The sequence below is a fragment of the Triturus cristatus genome, chromosome 10, assembly GCF_964204655.1.
Source record: "Triturus cristatus chromosome 10, aTriCri1.1, whole genome shotgun sequence".
In the NCBI taxonomy this organism is placed as follows: domain Eukaryota; kingdom Metazoa; phylum Chordata; class Amphibia; order Caudata; family Salamandridae; genus Triturus; species Triturus cristatus.
Genome location: NC_140593.1, coordinates 605,087,724 through 605,107,155, shown reverse-complemented (window position 1 = coordinate 605,107,155; position 19,432 = coordinate 605,087,724). Strand labels below are relative to the sequence as shown.

The 19,432-nt window shown below is 41.8% G+C and overlaps 1 protein-coding gene across 9 annotated transcripts in view; it reads right to left on the bottom strand.

Moving 5' to 3' along the window:
* Positions 1-19,432, bottom strand: part of CIITA (class II major histocompatibility complex transactivator) — a 473,615-nt gene that overhangs the window by 31,496 nt on the left and 422,687 nt on the right. For all 9 annotated transcript variants that reach the window (XM_085632115.1, XM_085632119.1, XM_085632121.1 and 6 more), the window contains one exon: positions 10,873-10,956. In XM_085632115.1, the coding sequence (XP_085488241.1) occupies positions 10,873-10,956 (84 nt within the window). The remainder of the gene's footprint in view (positions 1-10,872; positions 10,957-19,432) is intronic.

Here is a 19,432-nt window from a genome sequence, read left to right as displayed (position 1 = left end):
TACTGCCCTAAAAAAATATGCATCTAGAGGTTCTTTATTAAATCTAAAGGGTTGATATTCTTCTAAACAATATTTAGGACACAAAATGTATATCAAGTGGTATACAATATTATGGTACCACACTTTTTTGTAATGTATGGCGAGTGTCCCTGCTGGCAAAATTGCCTTTTACCTCGTGCACTAATATTCTCTCACCATTCCTGTGTTCTGCATAGGTCCAAGTCCATGCCAGATTTGCTTGCTATACACATTAAATACATTTAAAAAAATGATTCTAAGCAAAACTCATTTGCAAAATGGTTTGCTTGAAAATCTGTTGTTGATCCCGCCGTCATGGACCTGCATTGGACATCCCTGGTCTAAATGGTTCTTATCTTTTTAGCATTATGCGCAAGTAGGGTTGGTCTGGCCTATAGGGCAATCCGGCAGTATCCGAGGGGCTGGTATGAAAGGCCAGTATGTGAGTCGGTTTTAGGCTGTTTGTGTGCTTGCAAAGCCAGTATTTACTTTTCATTTTGCTGCTATTAAAACAAACATTATCTGCAAAAAGTTCAAATCCATGCAGCCTCCTATACCTTGCAAGACACTTATATAGTGTGCCTTTACAAGTTCAAAAATGCACCAATTTGCAAACATGGGGCACTTTTTTAGCTATCTAATTCACTTATGGAGCCATTTCTATTTTGGTGCCAGGTCCTATTTTATATCCCAGTCTGCAGGAGCAAACACTCTGATTGGCTGCCTGTAACATGAAAAAACATGTTTCAGGGAGCCATCTCAGGACTTGGGAGCTTAGTCCCTGTGTTGTTTCATAAAAAAATAAATATATAAGGGGGCAGGGTAGGGATACCCACCTCCGTCCCCGGGCCCCAAATACAAATGTAAAAATAAAATCATGATCTAGAGTAAGTCCTGCTGGACTCCCGCAGGATTGTGACTTTATAAAATAAAATCACCTGAGGGATTTTAAATTTATTAAATCTGACCCCCGGCTGGGTCAGAACCTGGGGGTCTTCAAAATATATATATGGGAAGGGGGCGTGAGTGGGGCCATTTTCAGTCCGGAGATTAAACTGCTGTGCTCAACTAGTGTCAAATGTCACTGACATGTAATATTATCAGGGAACTGACACTGTTGACATTCTGAGATCATTCATCACAAGTAGGAGATGTAAATACAATCTATTTACTGATATTTCACAACTAACATCACAATAAACAAGAGGACTTTATGCAAACTGCACACAATTTACCATCTGTCAGGAGACAAGATCTCATTCATCGAATAAATTATGGAAATCATCCCATCTAATGTTGCACAATATTGTTCCCAGATCTTCCTTGGAGACTTCAATCTACACTGGAATGACCTGAATGAGCCCGTAGTAAATAGCTTCAAAACTTTCCTAGTTGACCTCAATGTGATTCAAATCTATGACAACCCCACACACATCGTGGGTGGAATCCAGGACCTATTCATCTCCAAACCCAGCTCCATTCAACTGTAATCGATATTCCTGTGTAACTGGACTGATGACCACTACATCACCTTCTGCATCATAGCCTCTTGGACTACAAAAAGATGTTAACTTAAGAAACCCAGACACTGTAAAAGATCCATGCAACATGCAAACCGGATTGAAATGATATCCCTTGGCAACAAGACCCGACCTCCTCCTGCTGACATGTCGAGGTCCATGACCTCACTAATCATTATAACAGTTCCATGTTGAACATCCTTGATCGATACAATCGCTCCATTACATCTACAAAATAATGTGAATCAAAGACTCCAAACCATGGTTTAATGGTAGCTTAAATACAGATAGACACAATCTGAGATTAGCCGAATGATCTTGGCGATGTGCTCCGCCCCTTGAACACCATAAGCTCTTGAGAACGAGTGGAAGCATTTATAATAAATGCATAAGAAGCGCGAAAGCAAATTGCTTCAGAATCCAATTAGAAAAAGCCAGAAATCCCCCAAAAAACTGTTTGAATTAATTAAACTCCAATCCAATAATCATCCCACTCTCTCATCAACGATGTCCAGCTTGCAACCAAACTGTGAAGATTTTGCCTCCTTCTTAAGAATGAAACATTTCACCTTACAGGAATGAACCAACTTATAGTCTAACCCCTTTTCATCCCCTCCTCTCCCCTTCCCACTCAGCCTCATCTTCCACTATGAAACACACCTAAAACAGCGTCTCCTGGAGCTACTTAAAAACCTTTGATGAAACTTCCATACTCAAGATTCTTACAGCACTGAAACCCGCAAACCACTTTAGTGATACTCTAACTATGAATTTCTTCAACGAGTTGAAGATGTCTTTACTCCCGCACTGGATCAAAATAATAAATGCCTCCCTACTACAAGCTGTGATGCTGTATTGCCTAAAGTAGGGGCAGGTTACTCCCATTCTAAAAAAAAAACCACTGCAGATCACGAGGACCTAAATAACTTCCATCCAATCAGTAACATTCCAACTCTGGCAAAGCTCCTTGAGAAATGTGTCCATGTCCAGCTATGTAACAACATTGACTAAATCCATCTACTAGACCAATTTCAATCTGGTTCCCATCAACTTCACAGCAGTGAACTATCCTATACATACCTAGTTGATGATGTGTTAAAAATGCTGGATCCAAACAAATCCTGTCTTCTAATCCTCCGTGACCTCTTGTCAGCTTTTGTTAAGGTCAAACATGACAATCTCCTTGACCTATTGAAACAAAGGCTGGGACTATCTGGATGATTGTTGAAGTGATTCATCTCATTTCTCCACAACAGAAATCAAAGAATTAAGGTCAATCAGTTCCTTTCCAAATCCACTCCAATCACACTAGGGATCCCACAGGGTTCCTTGCTCTCTCGCACACTCATCAACCTGTTCATGGAGCCCCTAACTGAAATTCTCAAAGCAGCTAACATTCACTATTATATGTTTGCTGATGACACACAATTATACCTGAAAATCTCCACTCTTGATGATATTAAGTCCCTCAACACAACTCTACACAAAGCTTAAAACTGACTGACCGCCAACCATCTCAAGCTAAACTTCATCAAAATGCAATTCCTCCTAATCTCCCCACTCAAGCAATCTCCCATTATTCAAGAATACAGCTCTCAACTGGGTACCACACATCGTAGATTCCACAAGATCATTGGGACTAATACTAAATAAGAACTTGATCATGCAGGAGCAGATCAGCTCAGCCACCAAAGAAGCGAACTTATAAAGGAGCATCTAAGCAAAGTAAAACCTTTCCTTGCCCCTGATGACTTCAAGTTCGCTGTACAAGCTTTAATTATCTGTAGTTTGGATTATGGTAGTGCAACCCTTTATGGTCTACCTAGCTAAAAGCTAGCACTGCTAAGGGCCTTTTTTAACGTGGCCGCAAGGCTCATCACAGGATCCAAAAGTAATAACCACATCTCTCCTTATTTGAAATCACTAAACTGGCTTCCCTGTGACGCCAGGATTCAATTAAAAATTGACTGCATGACCCAAGAAGCCCTACACTTCAACATCTCTCTTTACCTCAGGCAAAAACTGGAACTATCTGTTGGTTGTGAATCCTCCAGGAGTTCCAGCACATTATTGCTGAAACCTCAAAAATGTCATAGAAAGAAAACTTATAACCGTGCCTTCTCGGGTACTGCCCCGAGAATCTGGAACTCCCTGCCTCCTGAAACCAGACTGAATCTTTCAGCTGCATCCTTAAAAAACAAAAGTGAAAGTACTACTGATGAATGCCTTTCTGAACTAGAAATTCACAAACTCCACCCTTTGGTTTACGTTTTGATGCATCCTCTTCTCTCATGTTTGTTTACCTCCCTCCTACACCTCTATGTATTGTCTATTTGGCCTTGCTCGTGTTGGAACTTCCTCCCCAGCTTGGTGTTGTGATATCCTGCACCATTCATGATTTTAATGTTGTATCTCCCACCCATGTTTTTATTTACAATCTAATCTATGTTCTTATGTATAGACTTTCAGCTTTGCTGTGGATAGGTCCTCTTCCACTAGCTTGATGTCATGACTCCCTGTATTTCTCATGAACATGTTGTTATATTGTCCTATTTGTTCCCTTAGATTTTTTCCTGATCATGTGCAAAGTGCTCTGATACCCTCTTGGGTCGTGTTCATGCTATATAAAATTCTATATATAAATGAATGAGAGACTTGTCCTTTACTTTTTTGTTGTATTTATCATGCTGCTTTGGCCATCAATGATATGTCGTTGGCCCTTCTCCAGTGATGTGATTCTATTTTATTCCAGGATTCCAGATTGCTTTTTCTCACCCATGCTTCCCCTCTCATTCATAATTACTGCTCAAGAATTTCTACTCAGCCCTTCAGTCAGTGGAGACATTTGAGGTGGAGTGGCTGGTGGTGCTGGTTCTCTTAATTTTTCAATACACCTTTTGGAAACTCGTGTCTTGTAGTGTTTAATTTGAGCAACTGGTTGAAGGTGGGCCCAACTAGCACTAATTTCCCCTCATTAGACTTTCACCCAGAGCAAGAGAGGGAAAAACACGAAAGTTGGGACGGAAGAGAAAGATGAAAAAATAGCAATAAAGTGAGAATGCAGGGATGAAAAAGAACATGCAAGAGGGAGATAAAGATGCAGGGACTGTCTTGTGGTGGATGAAAGGAGTAAGAAGTGGAATCAAGAGTACACAACCTTGGAAAACCTCATTCTCAATATTCGTACCACCAGCTGCAGGCTTCTGAGAAAAACTACTGATGTCACGTGTCTTCTTTAGGGCAAACAGCATATTGCATGAATCACTATTTACTCTGGAAGGCTTTATTAAAAACACAGGGAGCAGGAAATACTAAAATATTTCCATGATGAATTTCAACACTCTTTCTAGTAAAAGACCAATGGTAACCATCATGTTATGCTTAATATAAGCCAGGGGACAGAAATAGGGCAAAACTGTACGCTGAATGCATAATTGCCCATATGTATGATCAAATTTACAAGCAAAATGTCTGCAACTTTTATCGTGGGTCAAGCTAGCACCCATAGTGTTGGTCTTCCGTATGTTCCACACTTATTTGTTTGGCACTAAGTTTGTAGTGCAGACGGATCATAAGCCACTGAAATGGTTGATGGCTATGAAGGGAGAGAATCCCAAGTTGTTGAGATGGTCTATTTCTCTGCAAGGGTTAGACGTTGTGGAACATAGAGTCGTACCAAACAATGGGAAAGCTGACGCTCTTTCCTGTGGGTTTTACCAATCTGACCATCCAACCGCTCCAGGCTAGGAGTTGGTTTGGGGTGTTCTGATCTGTGAGGGGCATCTTTTGGGACGGAAAAGTCCTCTGCATGGCAAGAGATGCATGCTCCTGTCCAGAGTGCCCAAAAGTAGTTTTCAGGTCACTAATGCAGATTTTTTGTCATAAGCGAACATGGATCATGTATATGTGCCATCTCATAGGCCTCTTTCACAGATTGTTGGACCGGGAGGGGTGCCCGAAGTGTTGCCCTCATAGTGGGTGAAGGCTAGCGCCTTCAGCAGAAGTTAAGCAGCACAAGCCCAGTGGTGGCAGCAGACAATGCAGTGATCAGTAGTAGTGAACAGGTCCTTTTTACCCTGTGTTCCTGGAGAGAGGCCTACAGGCTCACTCCCCCTTTTGAAAGTTCCCCAGCTGTGTACTTAACTCACCCTTGGCTTACGTGTGCTGAGTGTATCTGTGCTCACAATAAGTACAATTCACAAGAGGTGAAGTGTGGTACAGTGTGCACATGGTAAATGTGTGTATGCTAGCAGTGTGTGTTTTTAAAATAACACACTCTGGTACAACACAGAAAGGCTGCAGTCCTGACCACTGTGTGCAGACTGAATGTGTGTGCTGCATGCAGTTATCCTTGTGGTGGCATAATGCATGAGGATAACAGTGCTGTGCAGTAAGTGTGCTGTGGATGTACACTGAGAGCAAATGTGCCTGCTCTAGGACACTACATGGAGGAACTTTGGTTCCAATTTGGGAATCCCAGTCCTGTCTGGTGGAAAAAGGGAGTAGAGGACCCCCCCCCCCCACAGATTTGTGTATTGCTGCATTCCTGTATGTTGGGAGGGACATGCCCTGGAGGATCAGAGAGACAGTCTCTCTCTGTGCTTTTCAAAGTACTGTTTGATTTAATGACAGACCACAAGGATGGGGCCTGGATACATCTCAGGAAAGGAGAGATTAGGTTGATTTGGAAATCATAAATAGTAGGACTGGGAGCCTGGGATTAACCACTTGATGCACATATCACTGTGGCAGACGTCCAGGTGTGAACTCTGGTCTCTCCCATGAATCGTGTTGTGGGTTAATCAACTTTCGAGTCCTGCCTGCTGTGACAGACATCCTTCAGGATGAAGAAGAAAGTGAAAAGATGTCCACTTCAAAGAAGCAGAACCCCAACATAAAACCTCAAAGACTCAGACGCTAAATTACATTTTGTGCCTGGGAAAGGACTATAAGTAGGAGAGTTTAAGACCCCAAATCATTGTCATCAGTCGAGCAGCTGGATGGGCTGTGTGAGGAGGGGAAGCTCTGAAAGACTTCTGCCTGTTACCAAGACAGGGGGCTAAGCCTGCTAGTCTCCCAGATAGGTGATGGGACATCACCCAGGAAAATCAAGACCACCTGCTCTGGACCCTGGAGCTCCAGCGCCTGTCTGCTCAGCAAGACCAATGTGCCCTGTTTGGAAGAGCAGAGCATTGAAGGTGCAAGGTCCATGGGGGAGCCCCATCGTGAGTTCTCCCTTTGTGAGGTGTGAGGAATCTGCTCTTGCACCGATTGGGCCATAGCCCATTTGCTGGATTGTTTTGTCGACCCCATGTGCTGGGTGGGGCTGCAATGGACTGAGCAATGGAGCGAGGTATGAGGAATCTGCTCTTGCACCGATCAAGCCTCAGCCCGTGTGCTGGATTGTTTCGGCAACATCTGTGTTCCAGGAGGGGCTCCCGTGGACTGTGCCAAGGAGCGAGGATTGTGTGGAGGACACCAGGCCTGCACAACCTTGTGGTGGGTGACACTGAGGGCCAGAGAAGGGGGCACTGTGAACATCAGCACCAAGTCAATGTGAACAGACTTGTTAGTGCCATGGCGGCGACCCTGTATGCTAGGAGGAGCCGCTGAAGACTCTGAGACCAAGGGTTCGGGCTGGCGCCCAGGACCAAGAAACCGCTTCTGTGACCAGAGCGGGTCTAGCCCGCATGCTGCGAACTGTACTGTAAGAGGCCCAAGTATCAAAAGATATCGCCGGAGCCATGTCAGGACAAGGAGATCAACCACTCAACTCCCTGCGAAGGAAAGTGTGACTTATTATGTGATCACTAGAGCGATAACAACCCAATCACTAGAACCAGCTAGTCCTGGATCAGAGGAGAGAACCTGCGCGGAAGAGAGAGTCTGCGCCTCCTTCCAAGTGTGGACGTGCACAGCCCCACTTTGCTGATCCAGAGCAGGACTTCGCTGCACCTCTGAAGGGTTCTATGCCACCAGAGTGTGTAAGCCATGAACTGGGCCTTTGGGGCCCCGAAGGACATACTGCCATTAGTACTGCCACCCCATAGACTCTTGTCACTAAACATTCGGAAGGAGTCAGAGGTGAGAACGTTTGAGTAGGGCCTAATAATTTTCATTCATTAGGGTGGTCACTAGTGAATGGGAACAAACATTGAATCCACTGCACTAAAGTTAGTAGGGCAGGAAGTAGCCTGACAACTACTAGAGCCCCGATCTCAAGGGGAACTGTGTTATTGATTTTAAATGGTGTTTACCTTTGCATGTGTAGAATTATAATACTTCTTTTTATATGAAAACAAGAATTTGACTGGAAATTGAGTTATGAGTTGTATTTGTGTTCCCAACCGGGAGGAGCCTTGACTTCTCTTCTGACACAACCTAACTAAAAATCAGGTGCAGAAGGGCTGCTTGGCCCAGTTGCGCAGGATCAATAGTGAGGCAGGCCCCAGGTCATTGGGAATAAAAGGCATCAGCCACCACGGTTGGGTTCAGTAACTCCTGCTTGGTCCTCTGAAATGGTGTTGTCATTTTTACTGTGGAAAGGCTAGTAGTACCAGTGGTGAATATAGAGTAACACGCTGACAACTGAGTAGTACTCATATCTGAATGTGACAACTAAATATAGTAATATGAGGTATCAAACGAATTGCTCCATTAAACCCAACTTCATGCTCAAGTCGAATTTAATGTAATTTTTGCACAAATGGCAAATTTAGAAAGTTGCTGCTTGGTTGCCCAAAGTTTTCCAGTGGCTCTTTATGGTTGATGACCTCAAGACAGCCTTCTGCCCTCCTAAGGGGAGGTGTGAACGACTTTCAGGAACGAACATAGAGTGCCTGCAATTGGGAAAGGTATGACCTCTCCCTAGCAGGAAGGCCAAAAAGGGTGTGAGCCCAAAAGGCAAGCTTCAAAGGGGAAGCCACCTTTGAAGGGCAAATTGTGGACACAGATGAGAGGGGCTGCTCTTTTGTTTTTGCAGACAGCCTGGCATCAGGGACAGAGAGAAGTCACTGCCAAACCTGTTATTCCATAGAAATGTATCCCCAGGTAAACACAGCGTTAAGATGGGCTTATTTGGACTGGGTAGAATGGTGCATTCTGGGCTACCTAAAAGCAACACGTTACAGGAACAGTTAGGCCCAACAGGGGCGGTGCTTTTACACCAGAACCTGGGGCCTGTAGTAATGTAAAACCACAATGTCTCCAGAAAAAGATTCAACAAAACCTTAAATCAAGCAAAGGTACTCACAAATGAACATGTTTTTTCCAACATTTTTCTACTTCGTACAAAAGTTCCAGTCCCTCACTTATAACTGATGAGGACGTTGAAGGTCCTGGCAGAGAAGGACCACTTTTTAGCTTGGCAATTTACTCCTCTGAATATACAAGGTAACTCGATCGATCATATTTATCAAGACGTGACAGAGTAAAGCTGATAAGCCCTCGCAACAAACTTGTTGCACTTAAACAGTTATACCCAACAAGGACGGATCCTTAAAAGTTCTGGGACCCACTGATGCAAATATATATATTTCAGTTTTCAGATGGTTTGTTTTATGGCTGCTCTGTCCTGATGAAGACCCGGTTAATCCTGAGGGTCAAAACGCTGTTGATGCACCTTTGGCAAAATTGCGATGAAGCATTGATTGACCTTTGCTTTTGTTGTAATGCAGGCAAAATCTATCCAAATTGAAAGCCCACTGCCATTTGGGACCAAACTGTGTATTGTTCTTGTATGTTGTCTAGTGTAACACAATGAGAACTAACCCTTTATTTTTGTATTGTATTGTCATTTTTTATTTAAAAAAAGAATTTAATAATAATGTGTACAAATTTTGTTTGTGGATACCTGCCCTTTTTTGCTTTATTTAATGTTTTGTGGAATCTTTTTCCAGAATCATTGTGGTTTTTCATTACACTTTACATGAAGTGATCACTAGGCCTGAAGGGTGCTGGTAGCCCATTGGCTAGTATTCGCAGCATCCTCCAAGGGCACAACCTGGGCATAAAACTGGCGTCCCTGGCACCCAGGCCTCAGATCATGTTTGAACTTGAGAGAGGACTGAAGAAGGACTGTCCTGCTGTTCCTTGCACCCAGCAAAGAGAGGTTGCGCCAAGGACTGGACTGCACTTGCTGCTCCTTCGGTAATCAAAGAGAGGACTTTGCCTTTGGTGCCTTGCTTGAGGAAAAGTCATCCCCCAGCCTTGGAAAGAAGAAGTGACTCTAAGTGTTCTGGAGACTGCTTTGACAGTGAAGTAACCATTCTGATCTACCTTAATGGTCTCAGTGACTTGCTCCCTGCCAGAGTTGGTTGCCTCAATAGTGCCGTTATAGTTGATTTCAAGTTACTGGTCATGGCTAAATCTAAACTGCGAGTCGCAGTAGATTACAATGACTTATTGCGCTAGATGAAAATCTATGATTTATTGCTTCCTTAAGAATTCATGTCTCTGGAACCCTCCTGTGGTTGTTTGTTGTTAAGCTGTTTATTTAAAGATAAAAACACAACCTATTTTTATAAATTGTTGTCAGATTTTTCTTCTTATTTTGATACTTCTTAATGCTTCACACTTGTTCCTTTGATAAGGCCTGACTTCTCAGCACCACAGCTACCCAGGGTTGAGCTAAGGTGTTTTTCAAATGAACCTGACTGAACCCAATACATATTTGTGCCTATATTACAAGGTGAGCTCCCACAACCCCACCGTATATTAAACCACTTTCCTCACACTTCTCAAGATCCTCAATTAATGCAATCATGAGGTTTGCACTAACTCCTTTGTACAAAGTACTAAACATGCCGGGAAAGTTGGATGGAAATCATTTTTATTAATAGAACCCCAAAAAATACTGGTTCAATTTTTTTTCAACAATGGCATAAGTGACAGTTAGAGACATTTGTCCTATAATTGTAAAATCTACTTGCTCAGTCAAGTAGTATATGCAGATAGATGCAGGGGAGAGATGATTGCCCTCCGGTCCTCTTTAATTAAAGTGCTGATTAATTTTGTGAAATTGATAAAACTTACATTATCATCTTACACTCTTCAATAAATAAAGCATATTCAAATTCTTTTGACTGTCACAAATCGTCATTCAAACCAATTTAAGCTCCTTCTTTTAACTTGAATTTTTTAATAGAAATTGTCTTCTGTTTCAGATCAGACGTTTGGTCTTTAATGCATATAACTGATCCCTTCAGCAGCATTGTCTATAAAGTCATCTATGTCTTACAAGGGGTAAAGTAACCAATCAAGGATGGTTCTATTAACATATGATTATATCTATGTAAAGTAAGGATAATGCTATATGACCTCGTGTTATACTTACGCCAGTACAGTTAGCGAAGTCAACAGTGGGAGAATATCTCCAATTTTTTCGGCTCCATAATCACCTATTTGATTATTGTACAAACTGTAAAAAGAAAGAACACTGATATTGAGTAGATAATAACCATTATAAGACAGATTCATTCTGTTTTTTTCACTTCAAAATGAGTTTCAAACACCAACCGAACATAGGATATTAAATCTTCTAAAACACTGCATGTTAATAAATAGTTTACATTCCACATCATATGTAATACACCGCAATAGCTGACCTTCTTTACTCCAGAGATTATGACTGTGGGGAAAGAAGTGCCAGAAGAGCATTTTAAGCACTGATGCTCATTGACTATTTATTTAATGGGTAATCTTGTTAACAATTGTATTCAAAGTGTGGTGTAACCCCTGCTTAAAAGGGTAATGTGAGGTATCATACAATAGATTCCAGTTTAAAAGAAAAGAGAAGAACAGAGGACCAACACTGGCACCACAAATGCATGGAAATGGTTGGATGGCTCTTTCAGAGTATTTCCCCTAAGGTGGAAAACTGACCGGCATATATGGGCACTATATTTGAGTAGAACAGATCCTTCTTTCTCTACCTAACTGGCTGATTGAAAGTTCACTTGTAAAACACAAAATGAGGCTTAAATACACATTGTCAACAACAAAATATATCCAGTAATATTGACCATACTTAGCAAAGTTGAGAAGCCACCTGATCGACAAAAAAGATGCAAGTAAACAAAATAAGAAATCCTCACACTACATTAAGAAATGTTTGCTTCCATCCTTATGAAACTGTATGCAGGAGACTGTGGCATGTGTAAAGCTTGTATAGGGAGTGTCTTGCAGTTACAGTAAGCAGAATGAGAGCTACCAGCCTTCATTCTCCCAAATATGTATTAATGTACACTTTGTAAAGAGAATAGCATCTATGATAAGAAATGTTTCAGACAGGGTTGAGTCAAAGGACAAGAGTTTTTTGGCTAAACATAACTAGCAAGGTTCTATCTTGACAAGCAGTTTAGAATCCTATTAAAGCAGAGCAGGAAAATCACTGCACACCATCTTAATAATATCACATCTTTGCAATCTCATTTTTGGTATTGTTGGTTTACAGCTTCCTCGCTCTTTCCACAAGCAATCAGAAAGCTTGGTAGGTCCTATAAGGCACAAGCAAAACCAATTAAAAATATAACCTTCATCAGGAAGGTTTCCTCTGATTAACTTTGTGGTTGGTGGAAGGTAGGCATCCCCAGTACCGAAAAGAAATGTAAACCTCTGACCAACTAGTGACTTCATGAAGCTCAAGCATTGAAGACATACTTAACTAGCAGGTTTAAAGGATATTAATGAATCCAGCAATTTGAAAAACATTGAAGGATGGTAAAACGTCTTGACTTGCTTAATCATCATCATCAAGGTACCATTATATTAAATGCTTGTGCTAACAACAGGAAGCATTATTATACTTTAAACAAGTTATCAGATGGTACAAGGCATTAGACAGGCACTGAAAAATAGTTGGGAGTTGTAAAAAAAAAAAGGTAGCCCAGAGATCTAATCTCAGGCTTTACTTTTTGATGTCCATATTTTAGAAACCATTACTTTGAAGCAGATTAGCCATGCACTAATCAACCAATTTGGGCCCCACTTTAAATTTAGATCAGACTCTAACTGTTCCTCATCATTTGTTCCAAACTCCCCCACACTCTTTCTCCTACTATCCCACCTTCAACCTGCCAATCTTGACTCTTCATAAGAAAACTGAGAAACTGGTCGTATGCAGATCCCCGGGGCAAGTCAATCTGCAGGAAAAAAAAACTACCAACCTCTTCATATAGCTGTAGAAAGTGACACCTGCTGTCTAGTGCTAAGAAGTCAATAGAAAACAGTATGGAAGTAAATATATATATATTTTTTAAATAAATAAGCAATGCTAACAGGAAAAATTCTATTTGATATACTATGAGAAACTGTCAAAATACTCTAAAAACAAGGCCAACAACTAACCAGAACTAACTATCCTAGATGAATGTTCATAGTTTATAGGATTACAATGTGTTTTAGTAGTTCCTATCCTAAGAAAGAAGGTTAACCTAGTAGGTGTTGACCACTGTTTGATTTTGCTTTTGTGTTGTACTTGGAAAAGAAAAAATAAGTTTAAAAATTCAAATAAAAGGGAAACATCAAAATTAATGAGTGGAATGGAATATCAGTTACTATTGAATATAGAAAGAGTTTATGTTAAGGGAAAGGGACTCCTTGTAGTGATTCTGCCTGAGCATTGGAGTGGGTAAGGCCACCAGCAGGATCAGTCATATTGCAGGCAGATTCTGGCTCCTTACCTTCACTGTAAATGTAGATAAGATCAGAATGGGACTAAGGAGTGTAACAGCAGGCGCTAAGAAAGAAACAGGAACTGTGAGGTCAGGGATGTGGTCCCTGCTGGAGTTTAAGTCCCTTCCTCCTTACAGAGGACCCTGGGTGTACTTGCCCCCCCTCCAATTCCAGCTGAAGGTATTTTTTTTTTTAATTGGGGGTAAAATAAAATCAGTGGTTGAGAAGAGACGAAGAAGGGGCACATGAAACAAAGCTTGCACCATGGAGAAGCAGAGATTGATTTGTAGGAAGCTGCTTAGTACCAAGCCGCTCCCCTCTTTCAGATGATCTTGGCTGTCCCTAGTCACTTGATCTAGGCATCATCTTAAGGACATGACTTATTGAATCTAAAAATTTCACAAACAATGAAGTAAGACTACAATTTTGGATTGGGCGCCATGCACAGAATAACTAAATTGACAGCACTCACCAACGTAGCCAAGACAAACAGTACAGCACTGAGGGATAATAAAATGGATCTTTGTTATGCAAATTGCTTCCTGCTGGGGGCTGCTAAATAATCTTACAGTGAAACACATGAAAACTTACCTCACAACTGTAATACAATACTAGTAAAATACATTTGTGAATAGTAAACAATCGTAAATCTACACAAAAGTGTAAGTTTACCTTTGTGAATCAGGCCCTCATGTGTTCAATCGACCCTCTGGGAAAACTGGGATATGTTCTAAATTTACTTAAAGCTACCAAGACAAATGGCAAAAACACAAGGGCAGTCCTGGCAGATTCACCATTTTGTCAATATACAATATACACCTAAGAAATAATTGTCAGTTTTCTAAAACAACTTTTGAATTTTTAAAACATGTATTAGATGCTCTGCCATTGCATATACACACACTTTATGCACAGTGCGTTACGACAAAAGCATCTGATATTTCAATGCCACGTATCTCTGAATTGGGATTTGTTTGTTCTTTTTGAGAGGGAGGAAGGGGTATAGTGAAGACTAAAGAAATACTTAGAAGTTATCTAGTATATAACAAATACATTAATTATTAGCAGTGGCGGCTAGTGACATTTGAAAGTGCTGAGGCATAAAATTGTCATACTGCACTACGGCAAGCGAGTGTAGTGAGCGAGCCTAAACAACCTACGGGGAGTTCGGGGGCGTTCTCCCCCGAGAAAATTTTGAAAAAAGAGTGGACAAATCATGCATTTTCAAGCAAACTTGAGGAAGCAGGACATTTAATAAAGTTTCCTTTTACCCTTTCTTTCTTCCCTCACTTTTTTTTATTGACTACTATCATTCGCCCTTTATTCCTTTCTTTCATTCTTCCTTTCTTTTAGTCCCTCCAATTCTCCCCAATAAACAGACCTATTTACTACTGCTTCGCCCATTAATTTGACTAAATTCTAATATGGTCTTAGTTAGCAAGAAATACTGTGTAGGGAATATTCCCAACAATCTATTGGGACCTCAAGTAACTCATAAATGTATACACTTGCTGCTGCCCCTTGAAGTTACCATAAGCAGGCACGAAACACTATGTTTAACTCCTAAATAAATAACTAATTTGCATTGCCCATTTCTGGCCTGCATTTGAAGGGTACGTCCTTGTTGTGCATTGTGTTTTTTGTAATTTAGTCTTTCACACATGCTCACCCCCTTTGGCTGATAGTCAGTGGTGGTGTGGTTGGCTTGATGGCCCATCATGCTCTGAAAGCAGTACCCTCGCTATATCCTGTGGCCAACCCAGAAAATTCCAGAGTGGCTGAATTGCCAGACCACCTTTTAACACTGTCAAAAAATGAAGGACTTAATGACAGAAAACAATAATTTTTTTCTACAAAGTGTTTCCGGGCCGTTAAAATAAAATTCAATAGGAATGAAATGTACATGTGGCTCACCTGACAAAAAGCATATACATCGATAACACCAGTATCAGCAACATAGTAGCTTCTTCGCGTCTATCAAAAACTCCTGTAAAATGCTGCGCACAAGGGGCAAAAGTTTTTCCCGGTTGTGTAATATGTGCCACCCCCCTCCAGTCCACGTGGGCTATCTTCGGGACTTCCCCCACTACACGCTTTGCTTTGACAGCACCTTCTCACTGCAGAACATCTCTTTCCGAGCCCGGCCCCTCAGTAATCTGTTTGGAAACCCGCCCCCTCCGATTAAAAACACCAAAGCAACAGCGCGCCTGGCCAAGCCATTTTTAGTCGGCTTCAGCCTCCTGTGTTAAATACATTTCTCATTGAGGCAGGGCTGTAAGGGAGAGATAGACTAAATGGGGCATGGGATGTGTAAATAGGGTCGTGGCTTAAACACGTACACTAACTTTTTGGGATCCCTATAGTGTGCCACCCGATCGATATTTTTCTGCACGTTTAAATCGGATGTGAAGTATAAACAAGGACTAAACGGCTGACATGCTTCATCCTAACGTTTTTTGCCTTTAATTGTTTGATAATAGATCAGTGTTATTTCCCCTTCTCACACAAATGCTCTGAAGTTGTGCATTGCCACTAAAAGGCCACACCGTTTTCTTTGCAATACCAATCATAGACAAATCTCATGTCTGCTTGAATAAAATGTCATTGTTTCGAATACAAACATCACAAGTGGCTTGAAATCTGTTCCCCACAATATTGCATGATAAAACAGTTTGAGCAATCGAAAGGATGGAATACTATATCAAATAAGAAAAGATATCAATGCTGAGCTAGTTCTGCCAAGCAAACCACATTCAGGCCAGGTAAGAGGTTTAAATACAGACATGCCTCGTTCTGGACTTTCCGCCGGAGTAGAAAAAAAGCATATAATGAAATTCAACAAGGAAACTGGAAAAACAGCCACAAATTGGTGCAGCAAAGTGGTTAATAGGATCATTAGCCTACTCGCTTAATTTTTGAGACAGAGACTTCGAAGCGCTTTCCTGACCGCCTGCGCTGTGTTAGGCAACATTTACTTCCCGCTAGTTGTCAAGCACTACTCTTAACTCGGGGAGAGGGTACACACGCATGTAGACAATGTACGGTGCAATGGTGTATTCTGACATCGAAGAGCGCGCAGTGTGGCGAGTTAGCGCAGTGGCTTAATGCGCATGCTGCCAGTACACATATTGCGGCCCTTTGAGATAAACTCTGTCGCCCATTTTTGGAGCACGAGGATAACAGTGCCATTTAGTTAGGAACTAATGACGTGCGTTCAGTCGCTGCTCGCAATGGGGGGGGGGGGAAGGGGGTAAAACAAAAAATAAATAAAAAACTTACCTGACCGGGTCTGTGGTACCCCGCACCAGGGCAGGCCCGTAAGCAGCACAAATTACCCCACTGAACAGTGAACACGAGGTCTGACTCGAGGAGGGCCGAGGGCTCCAACGTCACGCTCGCCCCTGGCTCGCTGGCAAGTACGGCGTAAGTCTCAGCCAATCCAGATGCTGCTCCAGCAGCGCCAGGATTGGCTTGAGCAATGATACTTGCCGCTCATTAGGAGACCGGGGGCTGCGGCATGGAACAACCCTCGCTCTTCTAATGAGCAGCCTAATGCGCATGTTCGGGCTGGTTGCAAAATGTTTCCGCCCTAAACAGAACATGCGCACTCTTGCTCTGCGCTCCGCTGCCCACCACCTATTATCGATGTCAATCATCACTTGCTGAACTCCTGCTGCCCGCATCCTTCTGAGCCGACTGCCTCGGGCGAGGATTGAAAATGATTATGTGAGAATGAGTGAGGGCGCGCGCTCAAGGCTTGTTTGAGTGCTTCAAATTAATTAGTGGGGCAATGCCCAAGCGCCCTAATGGATGCACAGCCACTGATTATTAGAGTAAGAACTGAACGCTCAATGTTCAATATATATATATTACAGTCTAGTTGTGACATCGCTAGTCACCTATAGGAAAATTTAGTTGCAGCTCAACTGAAATAATTTATTTACACGTTAGATATGATTCCACAATGCCTACTGCCAAAGAGAAGAATTGCATCTCATGTTTGAGCAATGAAAAGAGAACTAACGTTTCTGCTCTTATAAACTTTTTTCCAGAAATGAACAATCATTAGCAGAACTGAGTCTTTTATGGCAGCATGATAACTTTTTGCAGTACCATAGCTCATTAAACAAAAGCCCAAATCATTCTGTATGTTACTAGGAATGAACTATAGGTATTTTTAAAATGGACTTACAATTTAACTGCACATCATATGTTTTGCAAATATTTACTAGCTGTGAATTGCTGAGTGTAAATGTTCCCTACATATTCCACATGAATTCTACATATTTGCTACCATAATCCTTCATATGACAGACCTAGAGAGCAATGATTTAAGATTTATGGCAGAAGAAAAAGGGTGAAGGGTAAAGTGCAAATGGAAATGTGTAACAATGCATTTGTAGGGAAATAAAACATTCTCTTTTCTTTGTTATAAAAATATTGTAAGTCACCTTGGAATTCCACAACATTGTAAATGAGCTCGACCTGCGTCATTTCTCTACAGTTGGTCTCATTCTACATGGTCACATAACTCCTTGACGATTAGCAATATCCTTATAATGTACTGCTGAGGGTACTTTATATATATGTTTTTTTAAGTCGCTGAGGTGTGACTTAGGGCCTGAAGTCATTCCTTTTGGGCAGCCTGTCCTCCACCAGGGTATGGAGTGAATTTCTCCATATCCCTGACGGAGGTACCGCCTTCCAGATTTTGAAATGGCCGGTGGCCCAGCTGACATTTCCAGCATTGACTGGCGGTTCCTGTCAATGCATTGTAATTTTGCTGTACGGCACATCAACATGACTGAGCCATACAGCAAACTTACCAATTTATTTTTATTTTATAAAAGAAACCCCCACAGCGAGATTTTCTTTTTGAAAATAAAAAAAAACAATGCCACCCTCATCATGGAAGTGTCCTCTGATGGCTAGGGGATCATGGAGCACTTTTCAGTACCCCCTTACTGCCAGGTATTTCCCAGCAGTGACAGGCATTGAAAACAGTGTTATATGTCCACCCATCTAAATTAGGTGGGTGGACATATAGCCAAACGTTCGATGGCCCTTACCCCACAATGCCATCAAAGAAGTTTGACCACGGCGGAGACAGAAAAGTCTCTGTGGTTGTCAATGATGGTCCACCTTCACTTAAGTCAGGCAAGTGCACCATAGTCTTGGTGGGGAGGGAACTCTGTTGCTGTAGCGACGTAGTTCCCACCCGGCCAAGATATAAATTGGGCCCTAAGTGTTTTACTTCTCTACCTTTCTTCAAGTCCAGACAGGAGGAATGCGTTACTGATGATTCACAAGAGTTACAAATCCATATGATTTGCAGAGTGATAGTTAAGATGGGGAGTATGTATTTTCTCATGTTGCACGCTTAAATTGTTGCATGAGGAGGTCCTGTGGGTGTGTGATAGAGGAAACAGTAGCACAAATAGAAGGGAGAGGTGACGAAATGGTGATGCCGTCCACCTACCCACCCAAACCCATGCATGCATTCACCTATCAACCACAAATAAATTCATGCTCTCTCATATGCAGACACACACCGCACACACACCGCACACACACACACGCAAGCTGACATTCATCCATACACACATGCACATATTCTCTCACAGCCATCTCTTTATCTATCTATCCATCTCATCCAGTTACACACAGGTAATCATTCCCCCGGCCATTCGTTCATAAGTCTACTCATCCACACCCATGCGTTCGTCTCTTCATGAATTCCACTACCCTCTACTTATGCATTCATTCAACCCATCCACAGATTCACCTCTCAACCAAAGAATTAATCTTTATTGCCTGTATTTGTATGAGTGTTATCTATGTATCTGTTCTTGGGAGTAACTGCATCTTTATATCTGAATGTTTTTCTATGTGTATGCATGACTCTATCTATTGTTCTGTGGATGGAGGTTTCCATGATGTGCTTATGGGCACCTGTATGCTGTGTGCATGTGCTATACAACCACCAAACCTACTGACATTATAGTTCTGGCCTAGAGACAGTTTACTTGTCTTGTCAGCCTCAAGTAATCATGACAATTATATAAAGAACCAAAACATACAGATATGCATTCATAGAGAGACTTTGGGTCAGACCCCTTAATCCCATAGTCTGTTCAATTGTCATTCACAATGTACTTCCTTCCATCACAACACACAGCATAGCACAATGGGTCATCCCACTTTCACCAGTGGCTCTCCTG